The sequence below is a fragment of the Austrofundulus limnaeus genome, unplaced genomic scaffold (genome assembly GCF_001266775.1).
Source record: "Austrofundulus limnaeus strain Quisiro unplaced genomic scaffold, Austrofundulus_limnaeus-1.0 Scaffold1127, whole genome shotgun sequence".
Lineage (NCBI taxonomy): Eukaryota > Metazoa > Chordata > Actinopteri > Cyprinodontiformes > Rivulidae > Austrofundulus > Austrofundulus limnaeus.
Window position 1 is genome coordinate 53,335 of NW_013953529.1, and position 16,783 is coordinate 70,117.

The 16,783-nt window shown below is 39.5% G+C and overlaps 1 protein-coding gene across 1 annotated transcript in view; it reads right to left on the reverse strand.

The window, feature by feature from the left end:
• Positions 1 to 710: 710 nt before the first annotated feature.
• Positions 711 to 16,783, reverse strand: part of cxxc4 (CXXC finger 4) — a 21,334-nt gene continuing 5,261 nt past the window's right edge. The window contains exon 3 of the mRNA XM_014030843.1: positions 711 to 2,816. Coding sequence (XP_013886297.1) covers positions 2,772 to 2,816 — 45 coding nt within the window. The 3' untranslated portion in view covers positions 711 to 2,771. The remainder of the gene's footprint in view (positions 2,817 to 16,783) is intronic.

Consider the following 16,783-nt stretch of genomic DNA (forward strand, 5'->3'; position numbering starts at 1 on the left):
TTTGGCTGATGGCAAGCGTGCTCAGTCAGGGGAGAAGTCGGTCCCGGATGATTTCCTTCCCCTCTTCTCTGCTCGCCCCTCCTCAGCGCTGACTCCCCCACCCCACCAACACACACACACACACACACACACACACACACACACACACCACTCCACCTCAGCTATCGTAATGCGCCTCTGTCCTCCCTCTCCTCCCCCCTGCTACACCTTCCCCCTCCTGCATTATTACACCCCCACACCTCCATCCCCCCATACTGTAACACCCAGCCATCACTCAGTTGCTCACGTTATCTCAGAAGCCTGTCTTGCTTCACCCTCCCACCCCACCAACCCATCCTCCTTTTTTTGCACCCCCCACCCCACCCCCAAGTGCATTCCAGCATGACAAACCACACGGGATTTCACAAGTCCTTTAAAGTCTGCTGCCTCTGGGAACCACTCTTCTTCATGCAACATTTTAGTATTCGAGGGAATACGTGACTGGGGAGGCAACGGATGCTGTTATATTTCTGCCGTCTCCTCTTGGTTGTTATTTCTGTTGATGCTTTCCAGCTCTAAGATGAGAACCAAAAAATAAAAATAAAAAAATAAAAAAAACAGTGGCTATCAGGTGATCATCACTGATTTTTCCACACCCTCTTATAATAAAATATTTATTTTTATTTTAAATTTTTGGTTTTACTAGATCAAGTATTTTCAGCCAAGATGTGTTTTACTGAAGATTTTTTTTTATTTTAACACATAAAAGCATCACAACAACAATATACAAATTCTTTGTAATCTTTAAAATCAAAACACATTTACACATGCAACAATAGGGTTTAAGACAATGAGAAACTTATTGAATATTATTTTTGTTGTTTTTGGAATGCCTTTATGCTACTTTTACAGTAGACAGGAGCACTATTTGACATGGCAAATATGTCTAATTCCAGATTTTATTGTTTTCACAACAGTGTACAATTCTCTCTGTCTTTTTAACAAGCTTTAGGGATCTGAACATAAAGCGAAACGACTAAAGATGTAATGGCCAATGTATGTTACTGGAGAATACAAAGTCGTGTCTGCGTATAAACATTTGGTGCTGACACAATTAAATGATGACCAATTACAGAAGAGCAGCTCACTGCACAAGACAATGTGCCCTGTTCTGCTGTGAGTCTGCTCGGATGAGGAACAAATCAGCACTTTAGTTACAGATGCACTGATGTCATTGTTCACATAGTTCAGATCTTCTGAAGCAAAAATTCTGTAAAACTGATATGGACAAAAGATATCTCACCAGTTGCAGATAACTCTTTAAATGACCTCAGTTGGAAAAAGTAACTAATTTCTGACAAGGTTGATGAGCTAATGGCTAGTTTAAGCGATGCCAAAACCAATACTAATTTGTGCCCTTTTTAAATAACTTACATCTCAGAAATTTCCCCAGTTTATTTTAGATTAGAGCTGTTTTAGGCCCCGCTCAGACTAACTGTCAGCTCATCAGTCCCATCAATGTAAAGTGTATTATAATTATAGAGAGCAGTGTCCAGTTTATGGGAGCTGCCATGTTGTATTTTTGGGACCAGAGCTTGCACACTAGGGATGTGAGGTTTCAAGTCCCACCTACTGCCCCCGCACACGACCATGGTGCTATATGAGCTTCTTTTGACATCAGATAATGGCAGGGTGATGGATCAGTTGTTAGCACTGATGCCTCGCAGCATAAAGCTCCTGGTTTCGATCCCTGGTTTAGACCCAGGCTCTCTCTCTCTCTGCAGTTTGTTAGTTGTTCTCATGGTTTTCTTCAATTACTCCAGTTTCATCCCACAGACACAGATTAGGTCGTAATCTAAATAAGATTTATTTGGTTAAATAAAGGTAAATCAATAATTTAAATTTAAAAAACTAATTACAGCAGTAAAAAAGTAAATATTTGAACATTATAAAGCAGGGTAAAAACTGTGTGAATCAACAAGAATCAGAATTTGAAATAAATATACGAGGTATTGATTTTTAAAAATGAAATAAAAGGATGATGTTTTGTTTGTGTACATAGATGAGGCAGGAATTAAAACTTTCAACTTCCAGGACCCTGAACGGTGTCCTGTATTATAGTATTCATGCCAATGATTATTCCAAACTAAATGAAACTCTTGTTTTCTCAGACTGAAGCTACTCAAAGAGCTATCTGCAACAGGTAAGACAATAACTGTTTATACATTTTCCCCCAAAACTCAAAAAAGATTCGAACCATCCCTTTATTATCGGCAGGAAGTTTCAGAAAACTGGAACATGACTCAATTTTAGTGAGTGAGCTGGAAAGATCCAAAAAGAAAGAATAATAAATAATGAACAAAGAATCGATTATTGCTCCAGGGTGGCGTGTGTCGCTTTTACTATCCAATCCTTGTGGCCTCTTCTGTTCAACGGATTCAGTGTGATTGCATGATTGTCTGTTGGAGTCCTTTACATCGGGTTGGCTGTAAACCTCACAGCCACAACACTGAAAACACATTCATAGACACCGAAAATATACATAAAGATACTGTCAAAAGGTACAATAATTACACTGAAAAGTAAATTACAGAGTTAAAACAACATCATTATGTGTTTGTCCATCTTTTAGTCTGTTTTCTTCTCGCGTCCTCTCAAAAATGTTCCGGGCACGTTGGGTTCAATGTGCCCGTGAAGCGCTCCTAGCTCAAAGTCAAGAGTCCCTGTCTCGTCCTCCTGCTGCTGGATGTGGGGTGGGTGGGNGTGGGGGGGTCCATGGCTCGCCATTTTTTTTAAAAGAACCACCGGAAAGCCTCACCGTTGTTGACCGGCGTCCTCTGTGGGAGACAGAATGTGAAGGATACTTTTAGTTTTGAGTTCATGTCATTGTCACGCCGTGCATTCCCTTAAGCAAATTGTCAAATAAGACCCATTCAGAAGTGAATTAATAATATAGACATTAAAATAGTAGGGACGTTAGGCAAAGGGGAAAAACCTGTAGGAGCACCTAAAACAGCTGTAAAATATGACCATTTTGAGGCCGTCCAAGGTGATTATATTCACGTCTCACCCACGCCCAAATAATCATTACGCCGGATGAAATATTCAGTACAAATTCCCATGAAGCAACAATGAGGCATTTAATTACTGAGCGCTCGAGCCGCAGCGAGGGGGAACAGAGCATCGTTTCAATTTGAGCCTGCACCAGCGAGTCGCCCCTCCTCCTCCTCCCTCTCCCCAAAACCTCCAAGCCAGTGACAGCCTCGCCTTCTAAAACTCATTTGGAAGTCAGAGACATGAAATACCAGAGTCTCCCACCAATCCCCATGACCAATTAGCACATTTTTTGTGGCTGTTGACAGAGAGGAAATGGTGCATAATCACAACTGAAATCACTTTAGTTTGAGTGGGGGGCAATTTGACATTTTAATACCAAGTGTCACTGGCGGATCCTTTAAGGAATCCTGATTAGGGTTTTTTTTTTCAGCATCCAACAGGTTCCTTATGTTTCCACAGGTTTTTGTCTTATAAAGGCTAGTTACAGGTCATTGGTTCTTTAAAACTCATTCTGACATATTTTTTTTCTGTTTTATAGTTTGTGATTTTTATAACAGTAAGGACAGAAGCAATAGTTCATGATTTCACTCAAGTTCAGAGGTTCAGGGTTCCACTCAGGGGTCTACATCACCACAGCTGTAGACGGTGATAATGAGCTAATTTGTCACCTTGAATATTGAAAAGGACAAGAACAGATGAAGTCTGAGTAATCTGACACTGTTTTTGTGTTCTTGTGGTTCCTGAGTGATAAACTGTCCAAATGTTGTTAGTAGCGAGAAGAGGCACGCACTGCACCGTGGTCTCAGAAATGTGGGCACTCAAACACTGAGAGGCCTACAGGTGAACATGGGAAGCTTTAATTATTCCCAGCCAAAACATTTTACTTTTTGTGTTTACCATAAACTTTGCACTGCATTGTGTGCTTGAGTTTGGGTACAAAGGTAATTTTAAACAATTATAAGGGTATGAAATATTTTCCTGAAATGAAAAAAAAAATTTAAAGTTATATTTCTTAAATATTAAATGCAAAACGCAGCTCATAACAAATGTGTTGCACACTATTAAGCAAACAAGAATCTTTACTGCAACACTGCCTGCTCATTATTTCTTTATTTATCTTTATTTTTTAATGGTATATTGTGTTTATGCTAGAAAGCAAGAAACGTTGGTAACACTTTCTTTTATGGTACTCTTAATGCCATGTAATTACAAGGTAATAAAAATGTATTTAAATGTAATTACTACCTTATTACCATGTATTTACGTGGTAATTAGTGTACAAAAGAAAAAAAAACTACGGTTAGTAAAATTACCTTTATTGGGTAACTACAATCAAATAACTATTCAATAGTAACTCAATACCATATTTATAACCAAAAGAATGCAACAAATTTTTGGGGTTAGTGATTAATTGCAATAAAATATAACTTTAAAACTGTCTAAATTACCTACTACTTATTTAGGTGTTACATAGTGAATTGTAATGCATTACCAGGTAAGTGATACATTACTGCAGACAATTAATTACATAGTAAAATTGTACCGTAATTACCATGTAATTCCATGGTAAAAAAGTAGTAATTACATTCAATTACCATTTTTTATTACCTTGTAATTACATGGTAATAAGGGTACCATAAAAGAAAGCGTTACAGACACTTTGAGTTCCGGTACAATGTAACTGAAATAAAATAAATAAAAACTCCAACATGTTATCAAAAAAGTGGCACTAGCTATTTCAAGTTTTTGTTTTGCATCTAGTTACACAGATAACACAGTCTGGTCTTCATTAGTGAGCATGTTTCAATCTAATCATAAAATGCAGGGAAATTCATTGTTATCAGCTTGTATCATTAATAGCAGGTAACCTTGTCACCATTTCCTTCTGGTTCCGAAGTGCATCTGGATAATGGTTAAGTTGGGTTTGATGTTCTCAGAACCTTGAGTTTCCACCTCTGGTGCAAATGAATTACAATAATATAAATCACCAAATTTAAACACAAACTGATAAAGCAGAGAGAAAACTTATTTAGATTGAAATAGGAAATTTTAGAAACAGCTCAGATCAAAATCCCAGGTAACAAACTAGAATAGATGACAGAGTCTGCAAACATACAAGTTGATTTGATTATACCATCAGCCAGCTGCATTTATTAAACTGATTACCCCTGACAAAACACAACAAATCATTTCCCAAGCTGCTCAACATGTAAGGTTTAGTGATCATGAATGCTTGCTCACTTTCTTTGGTGAAGCCATGTTTCTTTTAAAGTTTTATATGTATTCCACTGTCAACGGTTCAAACAGGAGCTCAGGTTCATCACAATTTGGACGCATACAGTCCTTTTATGTCTGTAGCAACCATTAAACATATATTCACACCACATTAAGCAATAACCATTATCCCTCTGAGTGAGTAATGGAGGAGCTCAGAACAGCAGGATATCATCATCACCAATTTAAATCCCAGAATGAAATGAAACACTATCGTGTTTTGTAGGGTCAAGATGTTCTCACACATCTTGCGTTGCCTCTTTTCTCTCTCTCACTCTCCCTCTTTTTTTTTGCCTAATGTCGATGAGCTGATTATTACAGTATATCAGTGCAGCTCCATTAATTTCCATCCATCATATTTTTCCTTCACAGTTCGGGTCTTCATTAATATGTTTTTGTGTGAGCTTTTGCTTTTATTGGGGGGGGGGGTGTTCAGGTGGCATAAAACAAACCTGAATGCAGTGTTATGGTTGTTTTTAATGTAATGTACAATCAGTTTAAAATGTGCCATACTATTGAGGGATGAACTTTTTCAACACTTAATCTTCATTAAGTCTATGTTCACACTGCATGTCTTAATGCTCTAATCTGATTTTTGTAGCTGAAGACGTGCAGAGTTCAGACATTTAGATCGAGATACATACGCCCACCTCAGTAAAGGTTGTATGAAATGTGACAAGACCATTCAGAGAGCAGTCGCTTTAATGAACATCGGCTATGGGTATAATTTAGAAAATCTGGGTCAGATTTGAAAAAACTATGTATTTAATTTGTCACATTCAGACAGTCATACAAAAAAAATAAACAACATGGGTTGCATAATACTATATAATACAGGCTTTGCCAGACATGATGAATAGTGCCAAATACTTAACCAGATAAAAAGTAAATATGTAGCATTTCAAAGGATGCAAATCAACAATCTTCATGCTTACCAAACTTTATTACAAATATCTTGTACTATTAGTCTTCATAGTATGTATTGTGGATGACTTTCAGCTACCACTGCACCAAATTTGAGCTCATTAGCTGTAAAGGGGCAATATCCTGTAAAATCAACTTTTTTGAGTTTTATATCATGTTGTAATGTTATACTCTCATAAAAAACATGCCCAGAGTCTTGCTTTGACTCATTCATGCATGTTTGAGAAATCCTGCAGCGTTTTAGGAAGACATGCTGAGGAGCCAAACGACAAGTGGGGACCAGGAACGCCTTTTGGGACCAGAAATGCCTTTTGGGACCAGAAACGCCTCTGGGACGTGTCTTTAAGCCGAACTTCCTCATGGCGGAGCACACCTCCTCCCCCCTCCCCACACACCCCACCCACGATTCTGCAGGCTCTCGGGTGAAAGTGAAAGTGAAACTCTCAACATTAGTTCTCACTCAGTGAAGCTCTTCAGATCAAAAATACCTTTGAGGAAATGTATTTTTAGATGCCAAGTAAACTGCATCGTAGAAGCCCCCCCCCCCACCCCGTCCCAGCGAGCGTGACCCCCACCCCCACACTGAAATGGACGGGACAGAAGTGGAAGGTGGTTTTTAAAGACACAGAGGCCAGTTTCAAGACGTTTAGAAGAGGAAGTGATGAGAAGATAAGTTTATTTTCTATTTAAATAGAAAAACAGCATTTTAATAACAGCCAAAGGTGACATAGATACTTTATTAATGTATAGTATTTAAATGTATGCCTGAGAAACACATAACATTGTCCCTTTAAACCTGACCAGGTCAAAGCCATTTATTGTTTTTTCTAAGGCTGATAAGTTGTCACAGCCATTTTTAAAGGAGTTAATTCTTGAAGGTAATCATTTGTAAAAAAATAAACAAGAAATAAGTAGACAAAAACATTCCCAGTAAAAATAATAATAATAAAGCACTGATGGGTCTGTATTATAAAACATAAATGGTTTTGATAACATTCTTATATGTCCTTTATTCTTACATTAGAGCTGAAGAGAGCAAACCTAGTTTTTTTCTATATAATGTGGACGCACACCTTCCCTTGCTGAATCCACAGGGACATTTTTAAGGCTTAAGCCTAGTTCTGCTTGTCAACAGCGTATTGCTCGGGGAACTGAAGCAAAGAGAAAAGCGAGCCGAGCTGAAAATGTTTATCTTGATCCATATTCTCACATTGATCAGTCCCTGGTGGAAGTGCGGCTCACCAGAGACAATAATGACCCTGATCTGGGCACTCGGCATGTCTCTGTTTTGTTAAGTTCCCACGTTATCGATCCAGTGGGGCTCTTGAGTGCTGCTTGGATTCACTCCCGGGCCATTTTGCCTCGGCACACAGCAGTGACCAGGCACAAAGAAGGCTCAATTAGCACCAGTTCTGCGTCCTCCGCTCCCCCACCTTCAATATCACTCCATCAACCAGTAGGAGGAGGGGAGACGAGAGGAAGAGAGCGAGAGAGAGAGAGAGAGAGAGAGTGAGAGAAAAACTGAGAACCTGAAGAGAAGGGAAGTGCTGGAGCAAGAGAATAATACCAAGGTTTTTACCTCAAATTAAGACCTCGCAGCAGCGGCTCAACCTCATGTTAACGACGCCGCCTCTGCAGCAAAGCATACATAACAAGCTGGCTGCAACGACACTCTGAGGAACACAGAAGGCAATTTCCTGCGCTGCCAATGAACACAATAAAGTGCTGGAGAGGAGGGAGCAAAAACTCCAAACCTCAAATTAACCCCGTCACGTCGCCACAGTGGACAGCATATTCTAAGTGACCGCTGGTGGCTCTGGGTGATAACGGCGCAGCAGAAGTGACATGTGGTGGAATAATGCTCAGCTGAATCTGGTGGAGCGGTGTGAGGTCTCTGGGGCTGCCAGGACACACCGTGATCTTAACCGAGCCTGGCATGTGTCGTTAACGCTGAAGCCACGTTGTCAGCTGATTGAGGCAAGGTGGTGGGAAGACATTATTGGCTAGAAACGGGAGGATGAATCACACGGCAGAGTCAGAAGGCTAAAAGCTGGTGTAACTGCTGCAGGACAACATGGGCAATATGGGCAAAATAAAGCAGTGGTTCAGGTCTTCAGAAGTCAGGCTCTGTGGAAAGGTTCTAAACAACCTTTAAACCTGTTTCAATTACATCTTGTTGGGATAAATGTAGTTTAATTTTGAGAAATTCTGAGCTGACGGCTAGTGTTAGAGGGGGCAAATTAGAGTTTTGCCATCATAAAACAGTTTGTCTCAAAACTTGTCTCTTTGTTCATGCAAACACTATATTATCAACCTTAAAGCAAGTTATTTTTAAACAATATTTTGTCAAATTGTCGACACTTATCAGCTGTGACATCAGGATATGAAGAAGCAAGCACTGGTTCTTGTTGTTTGTTAATTTTCAGGCTCATAAAAAAACTATTTTTCAAAAACAACACATCAGTAGCCATGTTTCCATCCAATGTTAATGAGAATTTTGAGCAAACTTTTAAAATGTCGCAATAAAATGTGTTTCCGTCAACTGGCTTGGAGTGAATCAACCAGGCCACGCAAGGTGTAACCACGTCAGACATTGACGTTGCGCATGGTGGATGTAAACAGGAAGTAAAGTCGCAAACACATCTCAGGACAATGGAGAGAAGTTATCAGAAATGTGTTGCTACATTGCTATGTTGTAATTATTCTGTCATATCAACTAATATTGGCAATGTCACATGCTGTCAGAAGACATAAACCTACATGTCAAGTTGTACAGACTGTCCGTAAGTTATAAGGATTTTACGTCATTTTGCGGGTATAGGGGCGTAGAGCAATCTTACAGATTTTTTCAAAACATGTCAGAGCCTGTAAGATAATAAATAATAACAATAATAATAATAAATAACATCAAATAACCATTGTTAAACCTGTTCTGCTGCTAGAAATAAGTTCTAGACTTTTCCGCTTTCCTTTCCTCCTGCTTAGCAGCACATCATCACAGGAGCCAACACCCCCCCACCCCCACACGGGTGCAAGTTGTACGAATTTTTAGCAAAATTTACGGATTTTTGAGGCCCTTAAAACAGGTAAACATCCAAAGGGGTTGACGTATGCGTAAAAAAAGGAATGCAATTCTCTTCACATTATGCAAATATCTGAGAGAAGGGTCCAGCTGCAGCCAGTACAATTATTGGACAGCGGGAACAGCTGTTCAAGGTAAATGTTCGCTACATCAGAACTTATTCAGCAAATGTGTTTCCACCTCCCCTTTTGCGCATTAACTCTTTTTTCGGAAAATTCAAAAACCATCTCAAACAAGCGTAGAAGCCTTTTTTGCGAAACTGAATTGAATTTGCCATTACCATACACCTTTTCTGATGTGATACTTTAAAATGCACATAACAAAATCGTTGATAGAAACAAGGATAGACTAGTGTTAAAGAGTGCTACATTAGCTAAGAGTAAACCAAGACTTTTGCTTGACATTGTTTTAGTAGGCGGCTGTTTTCTTCAACCAAACTCAGCATTAACTTGCATGGTTTATCCTCAACACTCATAGAAACAGTTTGTCAAAAGTTTGGTGTTTGTGATAAAACAGCAACAAATTAAACAAAGGCTGTGTCTCAATTCAGGGGCTGCATCCCTCGTAGAGCACATTTGTAGGCCGGTTACGTTGCTGCACTCCGCCACAGGCTGTCCCAATTTGTGGTCTCTTTCTCATGCGGCCCACAAAGGCTACCTACAAAACACGGAAAGCCTAGACTGCATATGAGTAGCCTGCGTGGTTGACAATATCTCATAATTCATAGTCAGCAACCTAAACGGAAAACAAAAATGGTGGAGTTTGGAAATCCATCATGAACTGAAGAATGTAAATAAAATGCAATTACAATGGAGCTAAACCTAAATTATTAATGTTTTTTTTAATTTATTGACATGTAATAATTTTAATAATACATTTAATTTTGTGAAGTTATATCTCATGTGGCAAGATGTGTGAATACGTTTCAGCTGAAGGCATGCAAACGTATGCATTTGAAGACTAGATAATTTTATTTCACAGCTGTTTTATGCAGGACCTGGACTGCAAAGGGTGTGGCCTCTGTGGGCCACGGCCTACGTGGGCTGCAACCCCAGAACTGAGACACAACCAAAGTCATGCAAATGTGTCAAGCAGAGGTCTTCAAGCCTGTCCCTCGTGAACCATTGTCCTGCAGGTTTTAGATGTTTCCCTGCTTCAAACACCTGACTGAAATAATGAGCAGTTGGCAAGCTTCTGCTTTACATGATGACACTCTGAGTAGGCAGTTTAATTATTTGAATCAGATGTGCTGAAGCAGGGAAACGGCTAAAACATGCAGAACAGTGGATCACTAGAAAGAGGGCTGAATACCTCAAGTGTAGAGGTTTAATATATGCTAATATAGCATTCTATTACACAAATATTTTGTTTTTTTTAATAGTTTTATATGCTTGAAACTTGTGTTCACTAGCCATTAGCTTAGCCTGGATGAAAACCACTTTGTGCTCCATGGAAGTTCATTTTGGTGGCACTTACTGTAAGAATATTGTAATATTTTGTTTAGAATAGTTGTGAAATGCATAACTAAATGAACAGCTGTAATATTTTGACACACTGATCAGAATTAAACTCTTTTTCTTCAAACTGAGATTATTCAAAAATCTATCTACAACAGGTAAGATATTAATTGTTTCTGATACACAGAACCTCAGTTAAAAACTATTGCTTCAAACCTCCAGCCTAGTTCCTATTTTTTTTCTCACACGAACAATAAAAATGCACAAAATGTCCTCAACCCACCGAGCCCACCACCGCAGCCGCCTCCTTTTCCCCCCGCAGCCTTGGCGTCACGCTGAGCTGGGGCCAGAGATAAACCACTCAAGACGATGAGGATGATAATGGCAGCCGCCGCAGCGCCTCAAAATTCAATCAGCGCCCGGACGTCAATGCGGATGAGTGTAAAAGTGAAATATGCTCGCCGGCGTGTGTTAAAAGATGCCACACAGGGCTCGCACAGAAACAACAGCGAGAGATGTAGAGGGTGATGAGGGGAAACAGGGAAAAGCAGGAGCGGGGAAAAAAAGGAAAAGGGAGGGAGAAAAGAACAGGGGAAAGCGAAAAAATGAAAATAATCTGTCTGTACTGCTCTGTTACCCAGCACAATCCCACTGGCATTTTGAGCAGCTCCACTTTAACCACAGACTGTGAATAAATTACCCTTTTGAACTCAGGGTGATTGCAAATGTGCCCCGGTTTCTCTTGAGACATGTCTGGCTCTAACCCTCAGCCAGCCTTGTCACAAAGGCCCCCTCACTCCGCTCCCTCCCTTCCACCTACAATACTCACAAGGCTTGCACACAGGCGTGCACAACATCATAAAACTTTTAATCCACCGTAATAGCTGGTGGATTTTTTTCTTTCTTTCAGCGAGCTACAAATTTGCCTTTTTCCACTCCTTGCTTTTTCTTTCTAGGAACTCTCAACAATCTAGCCCCAGTACTCAAAAAAAAAAAAAAAAAAAAAAAAAAAAAACGAAGGATTTAAAAACAATTATATGTATTGTATTATATGTTTTTAACTTTGTGTTTTTGTGTCTGTTATTAAAATATCTCTTAAATAACTGGATGAATTTTAATGAATCTTGCAAAACACAATCACTGGATGACCATGGATTAACTTTTGATGGTAATCCAATTCAACATGGCTGATTGCTTTGTTTACATTTCAGCCGTGAAAGTTTTGGTCTGTTAACAAAACATTTCACCAAACAAATTTTACTGAAGTCTTCAGAAACTTATCAGTAGATGTACACACGCATCTGATAAACTTCAGAGAATTTAATGCGGCTGCCACAGCAAACTGACTATAAAAACACAAAAATGGCACGGTCCAAGTGCTTGTCATTGAGAATTATCAGAAGCATTTGTTGCATTTAGCCCTATTGATGACTGCCATGGATAACTGACATTCATCTACACAAGCTATACTTTTAGTTTTACAGATATTGATTATGCTTAACCACTTCTGTTATTTTTCAATATGGTTTTAGTCTAATATTCTGTCACAGAAGGCTGCAAATAAAGATGATAGGACTTTCATTTCTGCTGCATTTGCCCATCCTATACTGATAACTGTTTTGCAAATAACAGATATTTAAAAAACACTTTCCAAAGTGGAAAACTTCAATTTTGGGCATTTCTGTGTAGATTGAAAATGTTGTGCTTCTTGTTGACGTAGCAGCCTATTTTACCCGCTATCACTTTGTGTCCTGAAAACACTAAGCAAAAAATTAAGCTTTTCCTGTGTTTCTTTACACTGATCCTCTTTCTATAAACTTTGATCATGAGTTGAATTAGTTAATAACAAAGAGATCGCTGCAAACCAAATTTAAGAAAAGGAAAGAAAATAATTTTGGACAATCTTTAGCTAAGCTAAAATTAATTTTCTTCTGTATTTCAATATGCTGGGAATGTGGACTTTCTTGACATCCAGTAGTGTGAACAGAGAAAACATTGTAAACCAAGTGAAAACTGTAAAACATGGAAACAAATACACATTGAAACTAACATCTGAAGTGGTGTGGATGGGGTCTGTATCCAGGTAAAACATCTACGACGGCAGAAAAATAAAGAGCGGAGAAAAACTGCATTCGTGGAGGGAAAAGAAGGACGGAGAGGGATTTCACAAAAACACACGAAGCTGGTTGAAGGTCAGCCTGTAGGAATGTGCCGACGTGATTCCAAACGCTCATTATAACACATCGCCCATACATTACTCTGAGAATGATCATTATTTATTAGGTTGCACTGGGAAAACATCCCACCACAGGATGTAATTCTGACAAGCTGCAAACAAATAACTGCTACGTCACACACACACACACACGTGCACGCACACACACATAAGTCCAGTCTGTGTTCAAACTTACTAAAACTACAACTTGCTTTGACTGTGTTTTTCTTTTTTTTTTTTAAAAAAAACTTGAAGCAGGAAACACGGAAAAGACCAGAATGAATTTGTTTCATCAGACTGAAGGAGGGAAAAACTTTGATGGCCAGCCAATCATTCAGGGCAGGTTTCCAGCAGTGATGAGGAGGAGGAGGAGGAGGAGGAGGAGGTGGGGGTTTCGAGGGTGCAGTCAGCCTTAACTGATGTGTTATATATTACCTGTCACGTTATGCTGCTAAAATATTGGGGCGTTGCCGAGCTCAAACGGGGGGAATGGATTGCAATCCATCACCTGAAGAGCTACCTGTGTTGGTTTGGTGGGGGTCGAAATCTCATCTCGGAGATTGTAACCGATATCCTAGCCTCCTGGTGTTGTTTACAGAAGGGCTCCTCGCCAAGGCCTCTAACAAATTCATCCACACATCACCACCCAAAATGTAGAGAAACTCTCTTCTTTTAAAAAACTTAATATGTTGTAGCTCATTTATTTTATATTATTATAATTATATTTCAATTAGACCAAGGGTTCTCAAACTGGGGTCCCAGGACCCCCAGGGGTCCGCGAGCTGTGTCTTGGGGGTCCTCAAAAAATTTCAATAAATTGTTAATTTGGTTTTTATTTAAAAAAATACAAATGGGTAATAATGCACTAGTAAAACAAACATACCACACCAGACAAAAAATAATATTACCATGGCATTTAGGGGTTAAAATAACAGTAAATTATTTTTGCATTAACATGGGTTTATGAGGGGGTCCCTGGAATTTCTTCACCCTTGTAAGGGGTCCCCAGACACAAAAACTTTGAGAACCCCTGAATTAGACTATAAAAAATGCGTGTGATTTTAAAATGATTTAATTTATTTATTTTTATTCTTGTAGTAATTTTGTTTGTTACTCTTCCTGCACACTGTTTGGATGACACCGACATCGGCCTGTTTGAATACAAGAAAAAAAAACACACACATTAAACAACACTGTGCGGGAATTAGACATGAAAGAAAAACATGGTGACACACAGTGGTGGGCAGCACTAATTTAAAGATTAGTTCCAGTAGTCCTAAAGCACTAACTCAAATATTTAGGTCCCCTAATTCTAAAGCATTAATACACTGAAAGATTTAGCAAAAGCTAATTCTAAAGCACTAAAATAAGCCAGTCAACCCATGGACATCCTTCAACAGACAACATGAGTCACATGTTGCTTTCTTAAGACTTATCAATGATATTCCACAGCTGTATTTGGGTTCATTTATTGTTAATATTGTCACTGGATAAGTGACACATATGTGAACAAAATGTGTGACAGCTTTCACCGTCAGCCGTTAACATTAATGTTGATCAATAACATTTTTAGACTTCAGTTAGTGCTTCTAAATTTAGCTTCTAAATTTAGCAAGTGCTAATCCACTAATAAATTTTAAAATCAGGAAATTAGTTCCCCTGTTAGTGATTTAGTGCTTTAAAGGAATTGTGCCCACCACTGGTGACACAAAGGGTCGATTTGAAATCTTAACATGTATGTTTTTGATATGTGAGAGGATAACTGAGTGCTCCAAGAAAACCTTCACATAGGGAGAACCTACACAGACGATGCAGAGAGAGCTTGTGATTTGAGACAAAATCGAAACACAATCTTCCATCACAGGGAGAAAAATGTGTCAATTCGGTCACTGATTAGTTTGGTACATTGTGAACTATACTTTTGTGTTAACCTGCTTCTGTTTTGGCAAAGAGATCAGGCTGAAAACTTCAATTAAAAAATATTCTTGGCTTTGAATCACATTTAAGGCTTTATGTAATTCATCTTTTGTTTATGCTAGCTTACTTCTCAAGTTAATTTTTTAATGGGTTTTCTTTCTGCTTTTAACGATGTGATGGTTATTGTTTTCGGGAATCATTTTGTCATTCATTACTGCTTCTCTGCTCTTCTGCTTTTTGTAAAATCATGCTGTTAGTTCATGGTTTAGCTGGATATTTGCCTCTGTGGTGATCCTGCAGGAATGGTACGGTGGAAACATGGAGGGATAATGCACCTTGAAACCGGTAATAGATTCGTGCCGAGTTCGGCTAGGATGAGCATGCTTACAAGAAGAACCCAACACCGTCTAACATTTTCCACACTATTCATTACGATTTCACATCCAGAAAATAAAGATAAATAAATGACGGATGCTTCTGAGTAATAAGGAATTTGGGATTTCCTTTTTCTTTTTCTGAGCAGGCACGAATGGTTGGGTGGAAGGGAGGAGGGGAAGGAGGGCCATGATGGTGTGCTTAAGAGCGGTGCCAGCGTGAGGCAGGGTGGTCACAGGGCGGGGTGGGGGTGGGGGGGATTATAGGCTGAGGGGCAGCGGAGGGAAACCAAATCCATCTCCATCTCAGAACCGTCCTAAAGCAGATTACTTACTTCAGCAGCCAAGGAAGAGCGGGAAGGATGGAAAGAAGCAGCAGATGAATGAGGAAGCAGAGGAAGAGGCAGCAATTAGCATAGATGCAATTCTGGCTCCGTCCTCTGACTTGATATTTGACCTTTTGTAAGAGTCGTGCCAGATATTGCCGGAGAAGCGCAGACGGACCATATGGCAAAGTGCTGCTGGAGGCTGAGATCAGTGTGAGTTGGAGCCTCTGTATGGTAATGGGAGAATGTAATTACAGCGCGCTGTTCCTGCAGGACGTATTTTTCACCAGCCCTCCGTAGGAGTAGCTTTGCATTAAGTGGACAGTAAAATGGAATGAGCCCTATATTCCCGGGGCTGAACGGCAATATGTCTTATGAGCAAATCGTGGTGGAAAAGGAGAGAGACGTAGTTAAAAACATGAAATCTACACTGAACCTTTTGATGAAGAAAAGCTGCTGAAGCCCCTCTACTCCCCACCTTGTCGCTGATGTCACAGCAGGGCTTTTTTTTATTGGCTGCCAGCAGGAACACATGCTGAATCAGTGACATCACAGATGGGGGCGCCACTCACATCTTTCACACAGTTTGATTAAATGTTTTAAATATTGTTTGTAAACATTTACAATTACACTGATTCCTCGAGATCTATGACAGAAACTTTAATGTTTATCGTCTTTATCGACAACTGAGATCAGAAATACAGAAAGTTGAGGTTCGAGACAAAAACTTTAGGAGGGAAACCCAGATATGCCTCTCCCCAACAACATTCTTGGAGATATTATATTATTGTACCAAGGTGCTCCCAGACCAGAGACTATACCTGTGAGTCTCTCAGACACTCCCCCCAGTGGGATCTGCCCAAAAATTATCCAGACTGAGGTACCCAGGAGGCATCCTAATCAGAATCCCAAAACACCTAGGCTGACAGAATTTGATGAAGAGGAGTTATATGCCTTTATTATTAATATTATTATTATTTATTATTTTTGTCAGGATGCATAGCTCATAGCCAAAGTTAAAAATCGGAATGTACAGGAGTCAGACAATGAAACTGAACCACCTGGTTTTAGACCATAACATCCCTTTCAGACAGCTTCCTCTTGCGTCCACAGTTAATCCTGTTGGATGTGGTTGGTCCTTCTTGGTGGTATGCTGACATACTCTGGATACTGTGGCT